Source organism: Salminus brasiliensis, chromosome 3 (assembly GCF_030463535.1).
Source record: "Salminus brasiliensis chromosome 3, fSalBra1.hap2, whole genome shotgun sequence".
Taxonomy (NCBI): domain Eukaryota; kingdom Metazoa; phylum Chordata; class Actinopteri; order Characiformes; family Bryconidae; genus Salminus; species Salminus brasiliensis.
The window spans coordinates 25,439,269-25,464,426 of record NC_132880.1 but is presented as its reverse complement, the minus strand read 5'-3'; the positions used below and the strand labels follow the sequence as shown (position 1 = coordinate 25,464,426).

Below are 25,158 nucleotides of genomic sequence, written 5' to 3'. Positions count from 1 at the left end.
GGCCGTTTTGTCAGAAACACCTAACCAGTAGGTGTCCTGTGTAGGTGTACAGGTACTGCAGTCCATATGTTGCTGCACATTTTTCCCCCATTTATCACTGGTCAGTTAAGGCTGATATGTCCAGATTGCCGGGATTTTTACACGTCAGTGTCACTGCTATGTTAAGAGTTTGAAAATATCCAGACAGAAGAGTCCTGTGGTCAGATACTGACCACTGATGATAAGCTAATGGAATACTAACACAACTGTGCATCAGCGTTCTCGAACTGTATACCAGTAAGGGTGAGCTACAAGCACAGTGTATTTCTGTTAAAGTGGCCAGTCTCTTTTTCTCTCTTTTCAACTTTTGACTTTTTATGTAGGGTCGCATAGGCTGAAACATCATGATGATTTTAATATATTTTTGTTGCTATGTTGTACAGTCTTAATTCTGCAGTTAAACCTCTCTCTTGTTTGTTTGTTTCCTCCATAAAGGAGGTGCTGGCTCATTACTCCCACCGAGCTCTGGACGATGACATGCGGACGCAGATGGCTGCGGACTGGGTGAGCCGAGAGCACGGCGTCTCTGGAACAATCAGCAGAGAGCTGGCGGCCACCGAGCGTGAGCTGGAGGATGCAAGACTGGCTGGACGTGAACTTCGCTTCCACAAGGAAAAGAAGGACATTCTCATAATGGCCTTAGGGCAGCTAGGTGGGTCAAACACTACCACACTGCCCTGCTCATGCTGAAGAGCGTACAGCAGTGCAGGCTGTGAACAGTTTGTGAAGGACATCGCAAAGTGGTCAGAGACAATTCACCAAAACTCGTAAACAGCATTGTGGGTTTTTACATACAAAAAAGTCATAACCTTTGACAGAATGATTCAAATATAAAATATTCAACATTGATCAGAAGGCAGATTTACTAATATCAAGTATTTGTAAAAGAAGTGCAAAAAAAATTTGAGATTGCAAACCTTTCAGAGCAGAACACTAAAAAAAGTGCTTCCTGATTTACTTGATTTAAATGTGTACATTAGATCCACATTAAGAAAATGTGTCCAATATTAAACAGCAACAACAATAATAATAATAATGGCAGTAGATCACATTATTATTATTATTTTTATTGTGCTATTTTAGTATTTTTAACAGTAGTACTATTGTGTTAATAATAATGTAGTAATAATATTATATTATATTGTTACTATTCTTTTACTAATTGTCAACAACAGTAATAATTACTATTGTTTTTTTGTTATTGATATTAGTAAAATCTAATTCTAGCAGTATTTTGTAATATATTAATGTGGAAATCCTGTCACTTTTGAATCAAGTAAATTCAATGCACGCTTTTTTCAGTGAATGCAGTGCTGTTTTAGGCTTCCGACATCAGTATTATGTATATCATTGCAGTATTGACCTCACCACTGATTTGAATGTATTGTGAGCACATGCTTTATCCATGTGCACGTTTTTTTACATAAGAGGAGGAGGAGGAGGAGGAGGAGAAGAGTTACAGATTTTCTCCTTGGTTTATATTCCCTTTGCTAGTAACACAGCTGTGAGAGACGCTCTTGTCCCATGATTTAAGCCATTTGAGCATCTGGGATCGTTTATATCTGAGCTGAGGCGATGTTGTCATCTAAACACATTTTATTCAGATGTACAGATTTCCTGCCAGTTTCAACTGAAACTCCTCACAGATTCACCCACACATTTCAGTTACGAATTCCTGTCTGCAGGCTCCGTCCCTCATAGTTCCTGTTGTGAGGCTGGGTGACTTTTAAAGCGCACTGGTAAACAATCCCGTTCAACACTAATGAGAGACTGTAACTCCACCTCAGTGTATATCACAATACCTACATTTAGAGTGTTATTAATATTCACCCTAATGAGAGACTGTAGCTCCACCTCAGTGTATATCACAATACCTACATTTAGAGTGTTATTAATATTCAACCCTAATAAGTGATGTATCTCTGTAGGTATTGTGATATAAACTGAGGTTGAGCTACAGTTTTTTAATGGAGTTGAATAGGATGTTTACCAATGTTCTATAATGCTTGTTCAACCTTACAACGCTGGCTGTGGAAGATGATTTGCAGGCGCAGTCTGAATAAGGCAGAAAAAAATCCATGTCAGACTACAATGACATATGTGAATATTTGCATATTTGACCAGATATGGCCTTTCTTTCTCTAACACCACTACATTTTTGTACAAATGCATTTATTACTGCACTTCTTGATTTTACTCAGATAATGCTTTCAAAACAAGACCTGATAAAAGGAACACTCTCACATTCAGGTAGACTCATTTTAGACGCATTTTTTTTTTGTTTGTTTGTTTTTTTTTTTTATCAGAGCTGGTTAAATTCTGAAATTCACTATATAACTAAGTTTAGCTCTTTAAACTCTAGCAAAAATTTAGCAAAAAAAATGAATAAAGATGAAGATTTGAAGTTAAATTATAATTGAATTGGAAATAAAAACTAATAGCTACAGAATTCAGTTTCAGAAGTCTGTGGTCAGCTGTGGTCACACTAGACGTGTTTGTTGAGATGTGCATTGTGCATCTTTATATAATGTTTTTTGATAGGCCAAAAATGCTCTGAATGCTCTTTGTATTTCTGTGTGTAATTGATCTCATGCCAGACTCAAGAATCCCCGAAATGGAGCTCTGTGTTGCCAGTTGTGATTTTTTTCACACATTTCAGTCAGTACAACATAAATGATTATGCAATTTCAGTTACGTTCTCAAAGCCTTCCGTTTACGGCTTGTACGTTGGCGCATTGACTGTATACGGACTGTTCTCTGGAAGCCTTTTAGCTTACCAGTATCATCTCATTTTGTATTTGACCTACTTTTATTCTTTCTATTCAGACCTTTTTTTAATTATTTGAATGCAACTCTTATATCTCTATCTGATTTCTGTATTACAGGGCTGGCCTGAACATTGTTTTACATTTTTTAAAATAAATAATATTTACCTTTCATAATTAGCAGTTTGTTACTGCAGGTCAAAATATATCCAGTGGGGGTCATTGTGAACAGTTCGTTGTGAACAGATGTATTGATTGTGAACAGTGATGAGAGTGCAAATGAACTGAAATCGGCCACTGTCTTTTTGATGCTAACAGGCCGAGTGTAATGTGATAAGATGATTTAATCAAACCTGTTGTGCCTCCTTGTTAACCAAACAGTCCTCTGGTCATTTAAAGAGCTCCATACTTGAGATTTCTTCTTCAGTGGCCACATGGTAAGCGGAAAAGGTGCTCTGAATTGAGGTGATGTGGCCACCTGGTACGAATTTCTGATGCATTACACTAGACCAGCTATAGTTACATAGAAAAACAAATACCCATATAACAGACGAGTACTTGAGTTCGGTAGTGATTCAGGCCAGCCCTAGAGTATCTGATTCATTTTTATATGTAGTGGGTTTGGGTTGTCAGTTCATATTTTTACATAAGGGGAACTAATTCTGTCCCCTGTTACAGAAGAAAGTTCTCTTTACAAAGACAGTGCTGGCTGGTGCTGATTCGGTCATAAACAAAAAAAATGCTTTTTTAGTATTTGGTGGAAGTTCTGATTTACCTCAGTGATGGAGAATGTGTTACAGTAAAATGAGCATTGTGTAAACCCCGAAAAATGAACTACAGTTAGCAGAGACTATAGTATTCACTATAGTAATTAATCATTTCAAAAGCAATTAACACTTGTTCATTTTTAATTTTTGCTTTATGAAATGTAAGGCATGTATGCAAACTTTGGAATTGGCAAGATGTCCCTGCATCTGCCGCTCATAGACCGCAGCTGAACACCCTCTCTATGACAATAATATTAGCAGAGCTGATATGGACGTTTCTGAGTTTGGCTCAAGCCTTTATTCATTCAACTTGAGTTGAAATGAAAGCCTTGGTAATGATAACAAAGTGCTAACTAGCCACATGCTAAATACAAATAAAAACAAATGAAGTAAATTTACTTCTGACATCTAGGCAAAAAAATAGAAACACTGCGCTCTGGGAGATTGTTTAGAAATCATTCCAAAAATATGCAGTCTTGTATTGTACATTATAATGTAAATGTATAGGGTCGTTAATGTCTGCGCCTGGTTACGTAAAACAACTTAAGTCATTACTTTTAACCGTTTCCCTTTAAGTGTTTTACTGGTCATTCCTATTGCTGGACGTACAGTTGCTCTTCGAACTAGTTAAAGCGCAAAAATGTTCAGTATTTTTGTTTGAATGGTTTACTTAAGGTCTAATGGCTTTTTTTGTGTAGCATATAGCTGGATGGAGCTTTTATAAATTCAACATCCTTGCTAAAAAAAAATAGCAGTATTACTTTGCTAGTCTGAGCTGGTTTATGCATAGGCATGCAAGGAGGGAGGCCAGAATGCTTTTAGAATGAGGCTGAAGACCAGGCAGCCAATCAGAACAGAGGACCTTTACATATCAGTCTATTTAATTAAAAAAATTAAAAGGTTGGAGAATTAAAATGTCATTATGGTTCATAAACCATCACAAACTTTATAAGTGGAGCTCAGGGGAAAAGACAAATGTAAAATAAAGGCCCTTTAATAATCCCTTAAGGGTTTTCTTAAGGAAGCTTTACTTAAGATGTTTTCTGCGACCAGGCTCTGGTGTGTGTTTATCTGGTGCTGTTCCCCTCTCATAAAGCCTCATTACATCTCTTTATGTTGTCGGGGGAAATTCAGTAGCCATTAAAAACAAAAGTGCAATCTGTAATTTCCCAAATATCAAACGCTTTTATAGTGACACTCTTTACCGTTCAAAAGTCTGGAATCAGTGTTTTTGATCATATAAAATTCATTTACTTTTAAATCATTTTATAACATGACTAATCTGCTCATCCTGTTCACCTTCACAGCTTTCAGATCAGCAGCAGATCCTGTAGAAATGTGAGATGAGTTGATATGAGATCAGAGCTGTAGAGAATTCTAACCTGACTGAGAAACTGCTGAACCTCCATGAATGAAGTTCCAATAGCATTAACATACAGAATTATGTTCTAATACCATTAATATCCAGAATGAAGCTCCAATAACATTAATATCCAGAATGAAGCTCCAATAACATTAATATCCAGAATGAAGTTATAATAACATTCATATCCAGGATAAGGTTAATTAATAATATTAATATCCAGAATGGAGCTCTACTAACATTCATATACAGGATGAGGTTCATTAATAACATTAATATTTAGGATGAAGTTATAAGAACATTAATATCCAGGATGAAGTTCTAATAACATTAATATCCAGAATGAAGTTTATTAATAACATTAATATCCAGAATGATGTTCTAATAACATTAATATCCAGAATAAAGTTAATTAATAACATTAATATCCAAAATGAAGATCTAACTCCTCATATTTCAAAAGTGGTGATCAAACAGAAAATTTGGTAAAAATACCAAAAAAGAAATTCCAGTATATAGTTGATCATTTATAACCTTGTTTCAGAAATAATTGCCAGACTGAATAAAACCTCTAAACGTCTGCTTTTAGTATTTAAATGTTCCATGTCATTAATGTGTTTCATCAAAAAGTGAATTAATATGAGAAGTGATTCCAGACTTTTGGACGGTAGTATAAATCTGTGTAAACAGGAACAATCTTGTTTTCTTTTCTTTTCTTTTTTTGTTGTTGTTTGTTTGTTTGTTTGTTTGTATACAGATTGTTTTCTTTGTTTTGTTTATTGTAATTGTATTACTCATGTTTTGTGTAATAGAATTGGTTTAGTCCTGACAGCTGCAGTGGAGCTCTGCAGTGGCGTGTGTTCGGACAGGTGGAGAACATTGTTGAATTCAGCAGTGAAGTAGCTGCTCTGAATGTCATTAGTGCATGTAAAGCCTTTTATACAGCATTATCTATTCAATTTGTATAACAGCCATGTTGTTTTATACGACAGTTTTATGAGTGATTTCAGTATCCACTTTGTAGATTTATATTCTTTAAATAATAAAGACTTTTTACAATACATTATTTGTACTGTTGTGTTTTTTTTATTATTTGTATTTAACCCTTATGAGTCAGGAGGGGTTTGGTGTACTTTACAAATGAGATCATGCAATTAAATCCTTAATTGTACAGTTCCATAACAATTGTACAGTTGTACATAATAAAAATGCATGTAGATTGGATTTACAGTCAGGCGCTCATTGACTGAAATGGGTTTGCATATAAGCATTAAAATACTCCAAAATACTATCTAGTCTATATGAATGGAGGGGCTATATAAAAACAATTGTCTGTAATCTGCAATATTGCTGAAAGTCACATCTTTATTGTGAATGGATGCCATAATAATCGGCAGTTGTGGGTCTGTGGATGGACCACCAGAGTTATAGGTTCGATACACGGGCTCCCTGGGCTCTGCAGCGATGGCCGTCCATGTGTGCTCACTGTCACAACGTGTGTGTGTGTGTGTGTGTGTGTGTGTGTTTGCTCACTAGTTTAAACTTGTTCACCTTACGGATTGGTTAAAGTCAGAGGCAAAACACTGCAACACATTTTTGGCTTCCCTAACAATGCAAGGACAGTAAAATATCGATTACTGTCTTAATGTGTGATGAATTAAATAATCAACAATTTAATAGAAGTAATAGAAGATGGACAGAATAATAGAAACACCACAGTTACACACTGAAGTAATGAGGGATGGGCCAAAATAACAGAAACACCACAGTAACGCACTGAAGTTAAAAGAAAGGCCAAAATAGACACCACATTAACACGCTGAGATTATATGGGGTGGACAAACTTGGGGTGAAACACCACAGTAACAGCCTCAGTAGAGAATGGACAAAATAACAGAAATAGCACCGTAGCACAAGTTCTGGGGTGAGAATTGCTGACCGAGTCCTCCCGCTAGGGGGCATCAAAGCTTCCAGCTGAGCAACAGAGCCGCGATCAAGTCACCTTTCAGAATCCGTTTTTTAAAGAGTCTGGCCATTTCCCTCTCTCCTCTTTCCACAGATGATCTCCTACACCTTCTCGCCTCTTACAACCCACCCTCCTGCCCGCTAGACCCCTCCATCCACACTATTCCAGACAATTGCTCCTTCCTTTCATCTCCTTCATCATTACCAGCTCTTTATCTTCAGGTCCTGTAGCACTAGCTACCATCCGTCCGTAAAATCCATCAAGCTGTTAAAGCTTATAATTTGAGGTCTGTTTTCATTTTAAACCCGTTATCCCGGAGTGAATGGCATTTTTTACGCACTTTTGAGCGCAACCGACAGATGTCGCAGTTCTGCACGTTGGCCTCCTCGCTGGCGCTGAGCGCGTGAACGCGGCTCCGCCTCGGTGCTCCGTCAGAGTATGTCGCGGCCGGAAAGCGCTTCTTGTACGTAGCTACCGTTGTCAAGCTAACGCCAAAGACCAGCTTCATCCCGCAGGAGGAGGTCATTCAGGCGGAGACAGCAGCCAGCAGAATGGCAGGAGGAGCACTGCGCACGGTAAAGCTGTGACTTTATTGAGAGAGACCGTTCAGAGAGTTCTGCTCCTTTTGAAACGAGTCGGCGCTAGCTAGCCTAGCCTAGCTAATTCACCTCTTTACTCCAGCTGGTTAGGCAGGGGGGCTAACTGGGCTTTCAAGTGCATGTCGGGCGGAGAGTTTCTACGAGGTGATTTGTGTGGCAATACACACGTCAAGAGGCTGTCAAGCCTTTTAGTTACACGTAAATATATAGCTAGCTAGCTATATGTATAGCTACATGTATTGTAGCTGCATTATTGCAGCATGTCTTACCGTTAATTAACTGTTCAGCCACTGAAATGTTCGATGTGTCCGACTTCAGAGGGTGTTCATGTGGGTTGCTTCCTAGTAGGAAACCTAGTAGCTGTGTTTTCCCGATTACCCGACACCACTTCACCACTGTAGAGCCTAGCTAGCTCGCTAAGCCGTTACGGAACTGTGACCTTCCACAGTTTAACAGATCCTCAGTCTTGTTGTATTTTTCACTTAAGGTGACCATTCATGACATTTGTGTAGGTCTGTGTTCAGCAAACGTTAGATCACCGCTCACTAATCCCCTACAATCAAACAGGCTGATTCTCGCACTGCTTCTTTGAGACTGACATATGCAAATACGCCTCGTTCTGATTGGCTGCCTTGTTCGTAAAGCGGTTTGGGGTCTGAAACGTAAGAAACGCTGCCTGCTCAGACAGGGATCTGAGGCAGGACGGCCCTCAGTCATGTCTGAAGTGATGAAAGGTCAGTGGTCTAGCCTAATATTGTATTTAATTGGGCTGATCAGTGAGAATGACTGTACATTCGGTTACAGAGACCTTCATCACCGCACTGCCTCCTGAGACAGCGTGGATAGCTACCTCCAGTGTCAGACACGTGGATCCTGAATGGGGTGGGCTAAACTGCCGTGTGCTGAAGGGTAGATGTAGCTATGTAAATCTGTTGGTTTTTGAGACATCACTGAAGCTGTTGCACTAGCTATTCTTGCTGTTTGGTTCCCAGGTATGGGCTGAGAAATGAATGAATGAAAATCTGCTGTCTCAAAGTAGCTTCCCTGAAGCTGGCAGTGTGTCAGAGTACAGACCACTCATGAATAAAAGTGAGCTACAGCCAGGCTGCTCTCTCTACACTGCACTCTACGCATCGACTCACAGCTGTAAAGTTGATCTAATCTGTCATTTATTGTTGGCCTGCTCAGAGTGTGCTCAAAACATTTTGTCAGTTGATGATTTGAAAGAAATAAAATTATTACTAGGGATTCACCGATACCAGATTTTCAAATATCTGCCGATAGCGAGTACCGATACCCATACCAACACCAACTCTGACTTAAGTACTCGATAATATTTATAGTTTTCTACTTTTTTATATCTTATCCCAAATAAGATAGAATAAGCTTGAAAGAACAGAATGTATTAGTTGATGTTTCTAAGTAACTGCACATTTGTCACATTGCAGAAACACATGCAGGTAGGGAAGCATAATCTTGCTAAGCCTCACCAAACAGCTGTTTAATAAGTGTGTAATGCTCATTTCAGAGCGGTGAAGAAAAATACCAGTTTAGAAACAAGAAGTGCGTATGTAGCAATTTTACAGTCCGGTTTTACAGTCCGGTTTTTACCTATGTAAAAAGGTACCAAACCCCAGTGTGTGGATTTTAAACAAGCTGCTTTAACTCAACTTTTGGTTTCAGAACCAAAAAAACACCACATGGAAGCAAAAAGTGCTGTAAACGTTCCAGTAAATGTCTGTTTAATGGTAATAACTATTTATGACCGGCTTTTACTGCTTATTTGAATGTTTCATAACAAAGTGTGCTAACAAAAATGTAGGGTGTCAGGAAACTTCATGGTATCTGTGCTCTCTGTTGCCGATCCGATGCTGTGTAAGTCGGCGTGTACTGACACGGTATCAGTATCGTTGCAACACTAATTTGTAAGTTAAAAAATGAGTCTATTCTATTTTTGCATATTCGTCACCTTTAAATGTTTCCAATCATCCCGGGAATTTTACTGAGATCAAGACGATGTGAGTAAACCCACAATACGGCTTTAAAAGATCATTCCATTGCCTCCCCCCAACTAATAACTAGCATATAACTTACTAATAACTGGTCAGGTATATATCTTCGTCTTCAACAAATGGAAGGATTATTTGAAAGCTACATTGTGTGTTTATTTATCTTAATCTTATATTTAAACATTGTTTTAAAACTTTTGGTTTTCCATCATATGGATCCTTTACAATAGTAGAAAAAAGTGTCAAAAAAGGTTTCATAGTCTGCCCAGAGAAGTGAGACTAAGAGGATAAGGAGCATCTTTCAGAGACTGTGGACTCAACTGGATTAGGCCCTCCAGTCTAAAGGTGAACACAGTGGACACAGTACAGCTGGATACAGGATTTTCCTGACTTTTCTGAAATAAGAGTAGTACATAAACATTGTTAGAGCTTCATAACCATTGTACCAGTCCATCCAGTTCATACACGGAAACTAAGCTGCAAAACAGCCCACTTTCGTTGAATTGTGCCCTGCTGGAAAATAACAACCCAGCCAGCTGGTTATGCGGGTTGACCTGCGTAGGTCATGAATGTTGAAGCTGTTCAACCAGTATGACCATGCTGGTCACCCAGCATGATTAGCATAACCAAGCTAGTCAGCCAGCTTTACCAAGATGGTTGACCAGGATGGTAAAAATACTTTATATAAAAAAATATATAGTTTTAAAATCAGAACAGAGATCATTTACACAGATTAAATAAAACAATACTATAAAAAATGTTTTTTCCTACACCCAATTGTTACGATTATTATTATTAGGGTAATAATATCATATTTATATGTATATTTATTGTAATTACTGTCGTTATATTGTTATCATTATGCAGTTGTTAGTTGAAATGCCCTCAGTTGCTGGTAACTGGATGTTTACATTCACTCATAGATATGAATGTCATGATAATATTGGGCTTTTAATTTTTTTTTTTTCTTCTTAAATCAACACAGTCAACAACATTCACATCTCTTGGATCCGTTTCTAAACAAATGACAATTACAAGATCATTTATACAGTTCTTACCGGAAAGCCAAACTCCCACCATCAGTTCAGGGGAAATTGCTTTAGATGGTCAGATGACAGGCCTGCCATGACCTGGAAGCTGCTGAAACACCAGTGTCTACAGTGAAGTTTTACATTGCAATGGACTAGAAGGAAGCCCATTCTCCAAAATTGACACCTTCAAGCTCCACCAAAGTTTGCAGCTGACCACATTATCAAAGACAAAGCCTTCTGAAGTCAAGTTTTATGGTCAGATGTGACAAAGATGGAGCTGTTTGCCCCCAGTGACCAGTGGTATATTTGGATGACTAAAGATGAGGCATTCAACCCAAAAAACCTTGCTCATGCTCAGTATCAGAAAATATCTCAATGGATAGTATTTCATAATTTTAAACCATGAATTGTCATACCATAGTATACCTAAAAAACAAAACAAACAAAATACAGCTGAAACCCTACCTCAGCAATACTCAGTTGGGTATTTCAACAGGACAATGACCCCAAACGCACATCAAATTGATAAAGACAGGCTTCTTTAAAGCTCCTAACTGGACTGTGTCTAAATGTTGGGTCCATGCTAGGAAACCAACAAATTTTAACTCTAGAAATTCTGCCAAGAGGACCAGTCAAATATCCAACCAGAATTCTGCCAGATGCTTGTTAATGTCTAGCAGAAGTGTCTGGTCAGAGTGTAACTTGCTGTGGGATATCTAACCAAATATTAGGAGTGCTGTGACGTAAACTCGTTCACCAAATGCTTTATTTTTTATTCTATTAAAAATGTATGTTATACACTCATTCTACCCAGAAAAAGAACAGTTCAAAGAAATCCCTGTAAGCCCTGTAAGTTTTACCATGACATTCATGTTCATCATCAGTGTTAGAAGCTGAAGGCTGATGATGAGTAAAAGTGCGGCCTTGACACCGACCCCCCTCCTGTCTGTTAATAAAGCTGCTCCAGTCGAGACAGTCTGTTCCTGGATGTTGCTGTTAGCATCAGAAATGGTCTCTGCGGCCTTGGTGTTAATCCCTGCCCACCCCTCTTCCTCTTCAGGGGCTTGTAAAAACACAGACCCCTGATTGTGGATGAGCTGTTTTCCAAACCAGCAGCAGGTGTGTTATTGTTTTCATTGAACATGAACGAACTTTTTGTCCTGTAACAGCGCCCGTTCCTACATCGCCCTTGAACTGAGAAGCTTTGAAGGCATACCAAGTCATGCAAAGGCAGCAGACACCCAAACACTGCTTGATCAAGTACACATGCTAGTTTTATGCAGTTCTAATGGTGACTAGTTTGGAAACACTGTGGTGTAGTAGTGTGTGGTTTGGGACACAGCCCCGATACACTAACCTTGTGTATGTCAGCATCTGACCTCAGCATCAACGCTGGACTGAGAACAGTCCACCAACCACAAATGCCCAGCCATTTATTACCACACATTATAAGATCTTTTTTTATTTGTTCATGTGTTTTGTCATGTTTGCAACGGCAGTCTCTCTCTCTCTCTCCCTCTGTTTTTAGTTACGGCTCTGTCAACATCACTTAGCGCTGCTCCAGAAATGCTCCAATCCCAGATACCCCCAAGTGCTGCTTTGCAAGCCCTTCAGTTCATCTAGGTATACCTTCAGTGTCAAAAGTGTGTTTACAATGACTAATCAGCCTTTGAAATGCAAGCTGTTCAGCAGATAGAATCAAAATCATATATGCTCTTATGTCACCTTGAATGTTGTCTGTCAGCCAGGATATGTTTAGTGTCTGAAGTTTGCTTCTTTCATTTTAGCACAGGACTAACAAATAGTGGATTCTTGGTGCTGACTGCATGCCTACATCATCGCGCACTGTCCTCAAACCATGTGGAGCTGTTCAGGGATTTGATGCACTGTTTCTGTTCTTGCAGGAGTGTGAGGATCCTCCACTCTCGGAAGAAGCTGATCGCTGCGTCTGTGTTTGTGTGCGTGTCGTTGCCGTTAGCAGGGGGATTATATTGGCTGAGGAAGTACAGAAACATATCGATGGGGGAAATCAACCGCTTTCTCAGGTTCGCACTCTTATCCAAATGTTCTGACATGTTCTGAATGTTTCAGTGTTGTTTTGTTGTTCATTATAGAGAATGGCATTTCTTCACAGTGGTGGTGGTAGGAACCAGGGGCCTCCATGACTACATGACTCCCCAAATATACAGTACCTATAAGAAGCATTCACCCTCTTGGATGTTTTCCTCGTTCATAGCTTTTTCTAAATGGAATCATTGACAATATAATTCACACACAAAAAAACTCTGTAATGTCAAAGCGAAAGCTTTTAACTCCTTCAGAGTAGTCATAGGTGTGTTGGTGGCCTTCCCCACTAGTCTCCTCCCTGCCCAGTCACTCTGTTTGTATGTAGAAGTAAAAATGTTTTCCACTTTTTAATGATGGATTTAACTGAACTCCTGGGGCTTTTCTCTGAGTTCTGTGGAGTGTTATTTAGTCCTGGTGTATTTGTTGCAAGGAATGCTGATTAGTTAGTGATTCAATCTTGCAGACAGATGTCTTTATACTACCATCACTTTAACACATTTACTGCACTTAGGTGATCTCCACTTTACTAACTGTGGGACTGCTAGCACCAGTTGCCTGGACCTCTGTTGAATCAGGTCAGACACTTAAAAGGGGGTGAATATTTACTTATTTTATATGATATATTTTTATTTAATTGACATTACTTTGTAGAAATCTGTTTTCAGTTTCTGAAACGTTAAAGATTTATTTGTAAATTCTTGTCAAAAAAGTTGAATTATATTGTATATTGTAGTGATTCAATTTATAAAAGTCAGAAAAGAGGAAAACATCCATGAGGTGATTACATTTAGTAGGCACTGTATATACTATACTATCCTGTATACACTTTACTGTATATGCACTGAATTTACTATCTTATCCATTATACACTGTATATACCTTACTGTATATACACTGTATATACTATCCTATCCTGTATACACTTTATATACTTTACTGTATATACACTGTATTTACTATTACATCCATTATACACTGTATATACTATACTATAATGAATATACTATCCAGTACTATCCACTGTATATACAATGACCAGTGAACCTACATGTGTCTTTAAATTTACCTACATGAACCTACCTAAGTTTCATATGTAAGGACAGTGAAGATAGTAAAATCTGGCAAGCATGCTTACTTGCTCACTGCTGCTGATGAGACTGACAGAGCCTAAATATGCATTTTCATATTGTTTGCTTTATTTTAATAATATATTTTATTCAATGTTGTATTCTAGTTCCTGGCTGTGTGTGAGTATTTGGCAGGGCAACTTATTTTATTTATGATAAAATAACTGGCGAACATAATAAAATAATAACATAATAAAATGAAATAAAATAACTGGCTACTGCTGTTGGCTTCATCCAGTATTTTCCACTGAACATCAGCAAAGATAATCCTTGCATTTGCTAATTTCAGACCTAATTTAATGATGTATTTACTACACAGCCTGCAGGAAAACCAGAGAACATTGTTTCTTTTTCTTTCAACAGGTCTTTATGTGTTGGAATTACGATTTCACTGGATTACCGGATAGCTCTGCACAAAATAGATGAAGTAGGTTTTAACATTGGAAACATAACTAAAGAATACTTTTTGTCTTGTAGCTCCAATGTAAAACTAAAGAAGCAAACTTTAGACACCAAACATAAGGAGTAAGGGAGTAAAAAAATTAAATAAGAATCACTCTAATTTTGCGCACAGTTGCTGAGTGATACTTCAACATAATGCTTTTCTCTGTACTTTATACTGTGTAACTCTCTCCAGAACAGTGCGGAGTACACAACTACCATATCAGCATGTCATCAGCGGGCTGCAGACAGAATGGTGAAGGCAGCCATAAAGAACGGAGGACTTAACATCAAACTCGGGCAGGGCCTGTGCTCCTTTAACCACCTCCTGCCTCCAGAGTACATCCGCACACTGCAGGTGCTGGAAGACAAAGCCCTCAAAACGAGCTACGAAGATGTAAGGAGTAAAGCTGGGTACTGGCAGCAACTTTACCATACTATATGCATGCAAGACACCAGGCTTGTGTTCAGAATCAGTACCTCTTACAAAAATAATAATACACTCAAACAATTTGACACATCATTAGTAAATCGTTTCATTCCATGGTGCTGAGGTGCAATAATAGGAAGATGAATGAAGCAAGAAACATACAACACAATTAATAATTGTTTTAAAACTAATGGATCAGCGATTAAATCTGGCCTCTAAATGGCAGTGATGGAATTGACAAGATTATTGGAAATATTGCTTCAGGGAGACCCGATCTAAGGGTCTTGGAGACAGATTTAAGGGAAAACTAGATGTAGACTCGTAAAAAGTAGGAAAAGCACAACCCTATCTGCGATTTTAGTAAATAATAGGTTGAAACAAAAAGGCTGGTCATTTCTACATTTCCTGATCCTATATAACAAAGAAAGGAATATTAAATAAATACTTTATGCTGTATTTGAGCATTTTGGACCAAACACAACCAAAGTGTGGTCTGCCAACTGGCTGGTGGCCAAATAAAGCCAGAAATCCAGGGTCAGAGAAGTTGTGTCTACAGTAGACAGAAATGCCATGTTTAAGTTTGTTCCCTGTATTAGATTTGTTGTATTATTGTTATAAATAGAAAGTCAACAGTACATAATTTAAACAGGGATGCACAAACTTTCGCATATTGGCGCTGTCATGCGAAATGTTATTCCAAATTCAATTCAGATTTATTTAAATAGGCGTTTCACAACGACTGTTGTCACAAAGCAGCTACACAGAGATCTGGCTCCGAGCCGGATAGCACAATAAAAAGCAAGACAGCAAAAAAAACAACAACAATAAAACCAAACTGATTCAAGAGAAAAATGGCAAATGTGCCGCCAAGCCAGAAAGGATGAAAACGTGAGCGAGATGATGAAGTCCATGCAGATAAACAGTCACAAGCATAGTCATGCAGTGAGGTGAGGAGGGATCAATGCTGGGCCCCAGAGCAGCACATCAGGCAGCAGGGTAGTGGAGAGCCAGGTCTGGCGGTACCGGGATGGAACAGTTGGAGCATTTCTATTGGTCAATTTATTATAGATTTTTTTTTAAACAATATAAAGAACTGATTCACATTACATCACATTATGGCAAAAATGGAGATACATGGGTTTTTGTTCCACGGTGACAATATGACTGTATACAAGAAGAGGTTTCTGATAAAATGGCCAAATAGTATAGCTATAAGGCTTAAAAGTCATTCTCCCCACCAGTGGTACCACCAAGATTTATAGATTTGATAAAGACTGATAAAGTATGTCTGTCTGTTTGTGGAACTGTCTCTGTACTAGGTAGATGCTCTGTTTCTTGAGGACTTCAACACCACTCCAGACAAACTGTTTAAGACGTTTGACTATAAGCCTATTGCTGCTGCCAGTTTAGCCCAGGTCCACAAAGCAGAACTGCACGATGGGACCCCAGTAGCTGTGAAAGTAAGTGTGTGTGTGTAGAGGGGGGTTGTGTATAATTAATTCTCACAAGCACCTAGAATGAACATATGTTAAATCAGACCCTGTTTGCACCTGGCATGAACATGCAGTGACCCACATTTACTATCACTGAAATGACCCACAAATCTCGGCTCGCAAATTTTCACATGCAGTTTAACAAAGCTGTTGACATGGAGTAAGAAAACATTGATACTCTTAACTTTTGCAGTATGATGTTTTGCAATACTGTATTGTTTCTGAAATACACTTTATTGAATTTTAATTCATATTTAACACCACAGACAGTGGTTCATTTTGTGCTGTGTTGAAACCCAGATCACTAAACAGCAGTGCTGTACTCTGTCCTCAGATCCCCCTGTTCTGATTGGATGGATATATATACTATGACAGTTTTCCTATAGTCATCATCAGTATATCGTCTTCCTTACAGTATCTCAATATATCGCAATATAGTTAATCGTAACGGCAGTATCATGATAAGTATTGGATCGCCAGCTTCTTGCCAGTACACAGCATTATTGATATGGGCAGTGCTTTGTCAATGTTGCCCCCTACAGAACTTATGTGGTCATATGCATCCCTGACCGAAGGCGGGTGATTGGATCACAGCACATCTCCGATTTACATCTGTAGTCAGCGATAACCCATCGCAAGGTCATGTTGACGCCAGGTCTGAGCAGGTGATCTCAGGTTTCTTAGGTTTTAATGGATGTTGATTGGTTTTGCTAGCCTAACCTGAATTGTTTGAGTTGAACCAGATGTTCCAACATTAGGTTAAACTGACAAACTGAGCTTTCTTCTTTAGCTTTTCACTGGAGCTGCAAGGCTAATGTTCACTGTAAACACAGGCTGAAGCACAGGGCTAAAAATAGTAGCCCAATAGTAGTCCATGTTTATAGAGAATAGTGAGTCGTGCAGTGTCCGATACCACATAAGCAAATCCACTAGAGATTACTGACTCCACAACTCCACACTGTTTGAGGTAACACATTTCAGCCTGCAGTTAGCACCAAGCTAAATGCTGTAAAATTTAATTACGCGTTCACCACTTTAGCCTGTCATAGCTCCAGTGTAAGAGTAGGGAAGTAAGCTCTACCTTGTGTTTCAGATCATGGCCAGAGTTTACATTAGATTCACATTTTACCTACAAATGATTGTACTAATCCAGTTTGACTTTTGGACTGTGTCCAGGTGCAGTATATTGACCTCAGGGACCGGTTCAACGGCGATATTAGTACTCTAGAGCTGCTGTTAGACATCGTGGAGTTCATGCACCCCAGCTTTGGCTTCCGATGGGTCCTAGAGGTCAGTATGAATCATTGTGTAATTAACATGCACATCACTGAGCTAGCATTACAGTTTAACTGAGCAGACTCACAGCAGGTCTGTCTGTACAAACAGAGCTGTAATCAGTGTAAATAGTAGATAATATAATAGAGTTGAAACCCACATGATCGTAGCCCTCAAGATTGGAGGCCACTGCCTTATCCAGTTTTACCGAATTGACTTGAGGAATAAAATGTACTTTACTTGTCTTTCCTGCAACCCAGGCAGGTGCATCTTAGCTCCAGTTTACTTAGCCCAGCAGTATGTACTGTGGGAATCTTAAGAAGATTTGAGATACATATTTTCCATAAATATTTCTCCCTATGTAGCATAGTAAGATTTTAATGCAATAGATACTGATTGTGCAAGATCTCCTACCTAGGAAGATGAGAGAGGTCTGTAATTTTCATCATAGGTACACTTCAACTATTAGAGACAAAATGAAAATAAATCCAGGAAATCATGTCAGATTTTACTTAGTAATACTTTGTAACATAACCTTTGTTGGAATTACAGAGGTCAAACCTATCCTGTAAGTCTTTACCAGGTTTGCACACACTGTAGCTGGTATTTTGGCCCATTTTTTCATGCAGATCTCCTCTAGAGCAGGGTCTTTCAAGTCTCTCCACAAATGTTCTATAGGTCTGGAGACCTAGTGGCTAGGCCACTGTAGGACCTTGAAATGCTTTTTACAGAGCCACTCCTTCGTTGTCCGAGCGGTGTGCTTAGGATCATTGTCATGCTGGAAGACCCAGCCACGTTCCATCTTCAATGCTCACACTGCTGGAAGGAGGTTTTGGCTTAAAATCTCAAGAAACATGGCCCCGTTCATTCTTCCCTTAACACGGATCGGTCACCCTGTCCCCTTTGCAGAAAAACAGCCCCAAAGCATGATGTTTCCACCCCCCATGCTTCCCAGTAGGTATGGTGTCCTTGGGATGCCACTCAGCATTCTTCTTCCTCCAAACATGCTGAGTTTAGTTTTTACCAAAAAGTTCTATTTTGGTTTCATCTGACCACATGATATTCTCCCAATCCTCTTCTGGATCATCCATATGCTCTCTGGCAAACTTCCGGCGGGCCTGGACATGTACTGGCTTAAGCAGGGGGACATGCCTGGCACTGCAGGATTTGAGTCTCTCTCGGCATAGTGTGTTACTGATGCCTTTGTTACTTTGGTCTCAGCTCTCAGGTCATTCATCAGGTCCCTCTGTGTAGTTCTGGGATTTTCACGGGAAGTGTGGCCCCAGATCGAGGGAGATTATCAATGGTCTTGTATATCTTCCATTTTCTTACAATTGCTCCCACAGTTGATTTATTCACACCAACCTGCTTGCCTGTTGTAGATGCACTCTTCCCAGCCTGGTGCAGGTCTACAATTTTCTTCCTGGTGTTCTTCGACAGCTCTTTGGTCTTGGCCATGGTTAAGTTTAGAGTCTGAATATGAGGCTGTGGACAGGTGTCTTTTATACTGTTAACGAGTTCAAACAGGTGCCATTAATACAGGTAACGAGTGGAGGACAGAGAAGCCTCTTAAAGAAGAAGTTACAGGTCTGTGGGAGCCAGGAATCTTGCTTGTTTGTGGGTGACCAAATACTTATTTCCACCATAATTTACAAATAAATTCTTTAAAAATCTTACAATGTGATTTCCTGGGTAATTTTTTCTCATTTTGTCTCCCATAGTTGAAGTGTACCTATGATGAAAATTAGTAGGAGAACTTGCATATATGTAAATATGTGTGTGTGTGTGTGTGTGTGTGTATATATATATATATATATATATATATATATATATATATATATATATATATATATATATATATATATATATATATATATACACAGACACACACACACACAAGTATGCTACATAGGAAGATTTAAATACTGTAAGTAGAGCATTACTCTACGGTGAGCAGGGCTTCTTTAAATGAGCAAACAGCCTTTCACAACCTGTGATCAGGTAACTGGATACCTAGCAGTTTTTGGATGACAAGTGAGCAATGCATTACTTCTTACCTGTTTGTCTGGTTCTTTCAGGATTTGAAAGGAACGTTAGCTCAAGAGCTGGATTTTGAGAACGAGGCGAAGAACTCTGAGAGATGTGCTGAAGAGCTTAAACATCTTAAATTCCTTGTTGTACCCAAAGTGTTCTGGGAGCTGACCAGCAAGGTATATACTTTAAGCCTGGTGGTGACATTTGTGAAATTAGCCTACAGTCTTGATTAAACTACAGCTATCCAGGTATTCCTAAGAGCTTAAAGCACTAGCCCTGCTAAAATAGCTATGTAGCTGAAAAGTAATGGAAGATTATACACCACTAGTTAGCAGTGTGCAAACTGTATGCCTAAACGGAACCAATGAGCCAAATGAACCAGTGTGAACAGGGGAGAACTCTCAAAAAACTAAAAGGCAGCTGGGGATTAAAAAAAATATGGGATGGTGTAAAAAAAAGAAAAGAAAAAATATATATAGAAGTAAAGATAGAAGTTCTGATTTGATGGGTGACCCTCAGTTTTCTTCTCTCTGGAGAGAGTCCTGACAGCAGAGTACTGTGAAGGCTGCAAAGTCAACAACGTGGAGGAGATAAAGAGGCAAGGCCTGAGTTTAAAAGATGTGAGTACTAGACGTTCTGGTCCTAGTTCAGTATGTCGTATGACGCTGTTTGCTAATGGTGATTCTGACTGCCCTCCTCTCTCTGCTGTTGCTGTTTCCAGACAGCAGATAAGCTCATCCGGACCTTTGCAGAACAGATATTTTACACCGGCTTCATACATGCTGACCCACATCCTGGAAACGGTAGGGAGTATTAGAGTGTGTGATGTGTGTGTTTGGGAGAAATACAAAAATGTCTGATATTACAAAGGGCTGACAACCATGAGCATATTTACATAGACCTGATTTACCAGACATCTGATAGGAGGAGCTGATGTTTTTTTCAAGTTCTACATTTGAGGCACAGTACAAGACAGCCAGTGCGAACATTTGCATCAGGCACAATGGTCATGCTTTGTTGATAAATTGACACACACTGAGCTCTGAAGGGGAAAAATGTTGGATGTTTTTGTACTAATTAATTCGATTTGTTCTAATTATTTAGTCATGAATGATACTATTTTAAAAACAATGTATTTTGTTTTTTTTTAAATAAAATGTTTGTTTTCCTCCTCAGTCCATATATGGAAACTAAGCTTTTAAAACAGCCCGTTTGTCTTGAACCCCTTTCACCCAGACGTCATTTTGGCAGTTTCGTGCCACATATTTGCTTTTAAGCTATAAGCAGTGGCATTTCAGCTCAGACTGCTCAGGCAGGGCAATCAGAACAGTGCTCATTTGCATGCATCAGACTTTGATGGCGCAGTAGCAAATCTTCAGTTTATCTCGTAGACATGAAGAGGTAATACAATTGTCATATTGTCAACTTAACAAAATAATAATATTAATATAACAAGTTGTGCAGGTTTTTTAATGACACTTTTCTCAATTCCTCATGCTTTTATCTTTGCTTTATTCCAGTATTGGTACGGAAGGGTCCTGATAAGAAGGCCGAACTAGTCTTGTTAGATCATGGACTCTATGAGAAGCTCAGCAAGAGGTAAGAGCCGAGCAGCCTGTTAATCTGTAAATAGAAAATGAGAAAATATATCATAATTAAGAAAAATCATCAAACTGACTCTACTCACATATTTTTCAGTGACAGGGTGGCGCTGTGCCAACTGTGGCGTTCTATAATCCTTCGAGACGATGCTGGCATGAAGAAATACTCCAGTGACCTAGGGGTCAAAGGTTAGCTTCACTCACTCAGTTCAATACTGACCCAGTTAATTACAAACCTCCACAATGCCAATATATAAAACAAAGTTTTATCATCAGTCTGTGCTCAATACCCATAATGAGAATGTGGAAACATAATTTAATTTAAAAATAGGAAAAAACTCAAATTTAAGTATTCAGATCCTTTGCTATAACACTTGAAATTGAGCTCTGGGACTCCATTTCTACCATTTCTCTTCATCATCTTTAAGATGTTTCTACACCTTTAAGATGTGGCCTCCAGTTCAATAATATTCATGGGTTTGCCTGCTGCAACCACCACCTTCAAATCCCACCAAAACTTTTCCATGGGGTAAAAGTCAACTGGGACAGCCATATAAATCAATATAAATAGCCATATATATCACATATATAAGTCATATTCTCTACAGAAACACACATTATCTTTTCCAATAATAATAAATTGAGTAATACCATATTTGTTCACTACCTTTCTCACTGGCTGTGCGTCTCAGATTACTTCCTGTTCTGCGAGATGCTTCTGCAGCGGCCAATCAACATAAATGAGCTGACCCTGGGAAACATCTTGAGCCGCGAGGAGACCTCCTACATGCAGAACATGGCCATGCATCACTTCGACAACATAATGCAGGTGTTGAAGTCTCTACCTCGGCCCATGCTGCTGGTGTTCCGCAACATCAACACGGTCCGCTCCATCAACATCACACTCGGCGCTCCCGTCGACCGATACTTCATCATGGCCAAGTGGTGAGAGACCGAACCCTCAGAGCGAAGTTTTACAGTGCTGTTACTGCTGCTAACTGGTAATCACTGTAAAGGAAAAACCCGATTATAGACCTTTGTAATCATAAGTAAATTTTCATTGGCTGAACTATGAAGAAAATTGATGTATGGGTCATCTCCGGGTACTCTGGTTTCCTCCCACCTGCTAAATTGCACCTTGGAGTGAGAGAATGGGTGTGTGTGTGGTACCCTATGATGCACCAGTGCCCTGTCCAGGGGGTATTACTGCCTTGTGTTCAGTGATTCTGAGTAGGCTCTGGACTCACCACAACCCTGACCAGGGATAAGGATTGAGGAATTTTCATTATTTACAAAATAATAAATAACCTTAAAGCTTACAGCCGAGTGAGACAATGCATGCATGCTGTTTTGCAGCAAGTTGCTAACAAAGGATGCACTACTTCTTAAATAATATATCTCTTAAGTTAGATCTGTAATATGATAAACATATACCACTCCACCCACTGTGGGAACAGTAATTGGCCTGAGAACCAAGTACTGAAAGTGTCCCACTGAGATCAGTTACAGCTGCTTCTCTTTCTGGTTCGCTTACCAGTTCCTGGATAATGTAAATGAACTGGTATGTGCAACCCCCCTTAGATACGCTTCTGTTGAGGAGATGGTATCTGTTGGTTTCCTGCAAACACGACTTATTTTAAAAATGCTGATGACTGTCTTTTGTGTGCTTGTGTGTCAGCGCTGTTCGGGGCTGGGGAAAAACCCAAGCAGACAATGCCGCCCTCCTGCCCTCCTCCAGGGTCCTCCACTGGGTCTGGAGCTTCTGGGAGAGCCTCAAGTTTGAGTGTGCTTTAAGGTGATTAGACTTTAGACCTTCAAAACACACAAAATTCAAACCAGTATCAGATAAGTGAGCTTGAAAGCATTTGATACTCCTGGTAAACAAAGCAGGCACACTGGCCCTCTGTTGGGTCACAAGTTTGCCTTACTATTTAAATGGAATTTCATAGTTATTGACGTAGCAACTTCTCATTAAATACAAATCATAATAAAATACCTCCTGTTCTGCTGACAAACACTAATATGGTCTGGATTGGAAGATGCTAGAACTGCGCTCTGCATTTACTCATGGTTTCTGTCTTTGTCTTCGTCTAGGTCTGAGATGCTGATGATGAGCCTCACTCGCTCTCTCTTAAAGCTGCTCTCTTACAGTGGAGTAATCACTGTGGGCCAGGACATCTATCAGTACCTCAAGTAAACCTGGACTGACCCACGCAATCATCTAACTGTGCATTGTGTTAAAATCAAGTCTCACAACTTCTAAATCTTACCCAAATTTTTACCATGACTTTAATTCGCTGTTTAATAGAACATAGAGCAATAGTTGATGCAGGGATTAGTGGGGCAGCCTGGAAATGACTTTCTAGGGTAAAAGTGGGCCGATTTAGGGAACTAGGTTTACTGGAACCATTTTTCAATGTCACATTGACATTCTACACCCTCAGATTATACATGCATACATACATATTTCAGTGTATATGCAATATATATTGCCTCAAAGTCAATTTTGTCTGACTAGTGCTCGTTCCGTACTGTTTCTGAGCGGGGTTCAGTCGGACTCAGATAACGGTACGCAGCTAGAGTGATCACTAACTGTGCCTGAGCAAGGATTTCAAACACGTAAAAATAATGAACTGTATATTGTACATGCAACTAAAGATAAACACAAACGAGTTGTACTGTTCAGATCTTTCATGAAGCACACCAAGCAAACCTAGAGTGCAGGCTAGAAAACGTAAGTGTAAACCTGACTCCAGTCTCCTGTAGCAAATAAGATTTGCACAACGTTGAGGAAGAATTGTGGACCATTCCTCCCGGCAAATGTTTCCGTTCATCAATATTTCTGACATGCCTTGTATCGCTCGCTTCAGGTCATGACCCTGTTGAGATGCTGTGGCCTGGTCAGAACTTTTTTTTTTTTTTTTTTTTTTTTTTTTTTTAGCTGATTTGCTTGCATGCTTTGGGTCATTCCTCATGTCCATGGTCACTTGGAGGGATTTTAACAGGACACTTTCCTAATTAGCTATTGGAGAAGGCATTGACATACAGATTCACTTACTTTTTCTAGCCTGCACTGTGGCTCTTTAGTCAGCATGCTCAATTAAAGACATGAACAGTACGACTGTAATTTTATTAGTAATCATTGCAGATCTATACTTACTTTTTCTTGCAACTATAACTTGGTTTGTTGGCTGTATTTTAAAACACAATGTATATAGAGAAAGTGTGTGTGTGTGTGCTAGCCTTAGAAACCCAGCCAAAGTGTTCATACCTCAGCAGAGTGTTTCCCTTCTCTTGCTTTTTCACCCATCGTCTTAATTCACTAAAACACTCATCAGCCTCATCAAATCTGCACAAACAGGGCTTTTCTTTTTCTCATATATTGGTCAGTCAGTGGTCCCAGGGCAGGAGAAGCACTCTGTCTCTTCGTTTACGCTTCTGTGGTAAAAGCTATGATGCAAACAACTTTGGCACCAAATTATTTTAAAACTGTTTTATCTGAAGGAGTAACACAAGCTGTTTTGATGGCTTAATCTAGAAAAATGAAACTGCATTGTTGATTGAACATTTACGGCAGGTACAAACCTGTGGGCAGTTTATTCTAGTGCTGTGATTTTTTTACAGCATTTCTTAACCTTCAACTTGTTAAATGTTAACTTTAAATTGTAGTCATAACGCCTTTTCGGGGGGTGGGGTTGTTTAGAGTGACACGTAGCTCTGATCACTTCTTCATATGGACAGCCTTGGCGTCTATTCTTATGGTCCTCTTTTACGGGTGATAAATACTTATAATAATATAATAAATCACTATACTATTACCATTCATTTACCATTTGTTTACGTTGTGCTTTTGTACTTACTGTCTTTCTGTCTTTGGCCATCAATAAACGCTAAATGAAACAAAATGCAAAAATGGAATAAAATCCAACATCCAGCAGTATTTAAATGCATTTCACTTAAGACAGTAGAATCATGTGATGATGCAGTTTGGGCAGTGCAGTGGATTAAGTTGTACTTTAACACTACTTATGTTTGTGTTTATGGACTGGTGAATGGAGAATTATTGGGGATTTAATTTAAGACAATAAAGAAATCTCATTTTAAACGGCTGAACTTTTCCTTCTTGAAACTTTTCCTTCCATGCCTGTAGC

The 25,158-nt window shown here is 39.1% G+C and overlaps 3 protein-coding genes across 4 annotated transcripts in view; 2 read left to right on the top strand and 1 right to left on the bottom strand.

Moving 5' to 3' along the window:
* lix1l (limb and CNS expressed 1 like) overlaps nucleotides 1-5,995 on the top strand; it is a 13,292-nt gene extending 7,297 nt beyond the window's left edge. The window contains exon 6 of the mRNA XM_072675688.1: nucleotides 475-5,995. Within this exon, the coding sequence (XP_072531789.1) occupies nucleotides 475-729 (255 nt within the window). The 3' untranslated portion in view covers nucleotides 730-5,995. The remainder of the gene's footprint in view (nucleotides 1-474) is intronic.
* Nucleotides 1-7,832, bottom strand: part of mrpl9 (mitochondrial ribosomal protein L9) — a 23,446-nt gene extending 15,614 nt beyond the window's left edge. The window contains exon 1 of the mRNA XM_072675689.1: nucleotides 7,769-7,832. The gene's annotated coding sequence lies outside the window, so the exon portion shown is untranslated. The remainder of the gene's footprint in view (nucleotides 1-7,768) is intronic.
* On the top strand, nucleotides 7,331-25,112 carry adck5 (aarF domain containing kinase 5). 2 transcript variants are annotated; one of them, XM_072675685.1, is made up of 15 exons: nucleotides 7,331-7,475; nucleotides 12,068-12,162; nucleotides 12,444-12,584; nucleotides 14,097-14,160; nucleotides 14,371-14,571; nucleotides 15,924-16,064; nucleotides 17,274-17,387; nucleotides 19,451-19,582; nucleotides 19,943-20,026; nucleotides 20,128-20,209; nucleotides 20,927-21,005; nucleotides 21,105-21,196; nucleotides 21,700-21,952; nucleotides 22,686-22,802; nucleotides 23,102-25,112. In XM_072675685.1, the coding sequence occupies exons 1-15, from the start codon at nucleotides 7,452-7,454 to the stop codon at nucleotides 23,202-23,204; spliced, it is 1,722 nt and encodes a 573-aa protein (XP_072531786.1). In that variant the 5' UTR covers nucleotides 7,331-7,451; the 3' UTR covers nucleotides 23,205-25,112. The 2 variants fall into 2 exon arrangements, with proteins under 2 accessions (XP_072531786.1, XP_072531788.1); XM_072675687.1 differs by lacking the exon at nucleotides 12,068-12,162.
* Nucleotides 25,113-25,158: the final 46 nt, after the last annotated feature.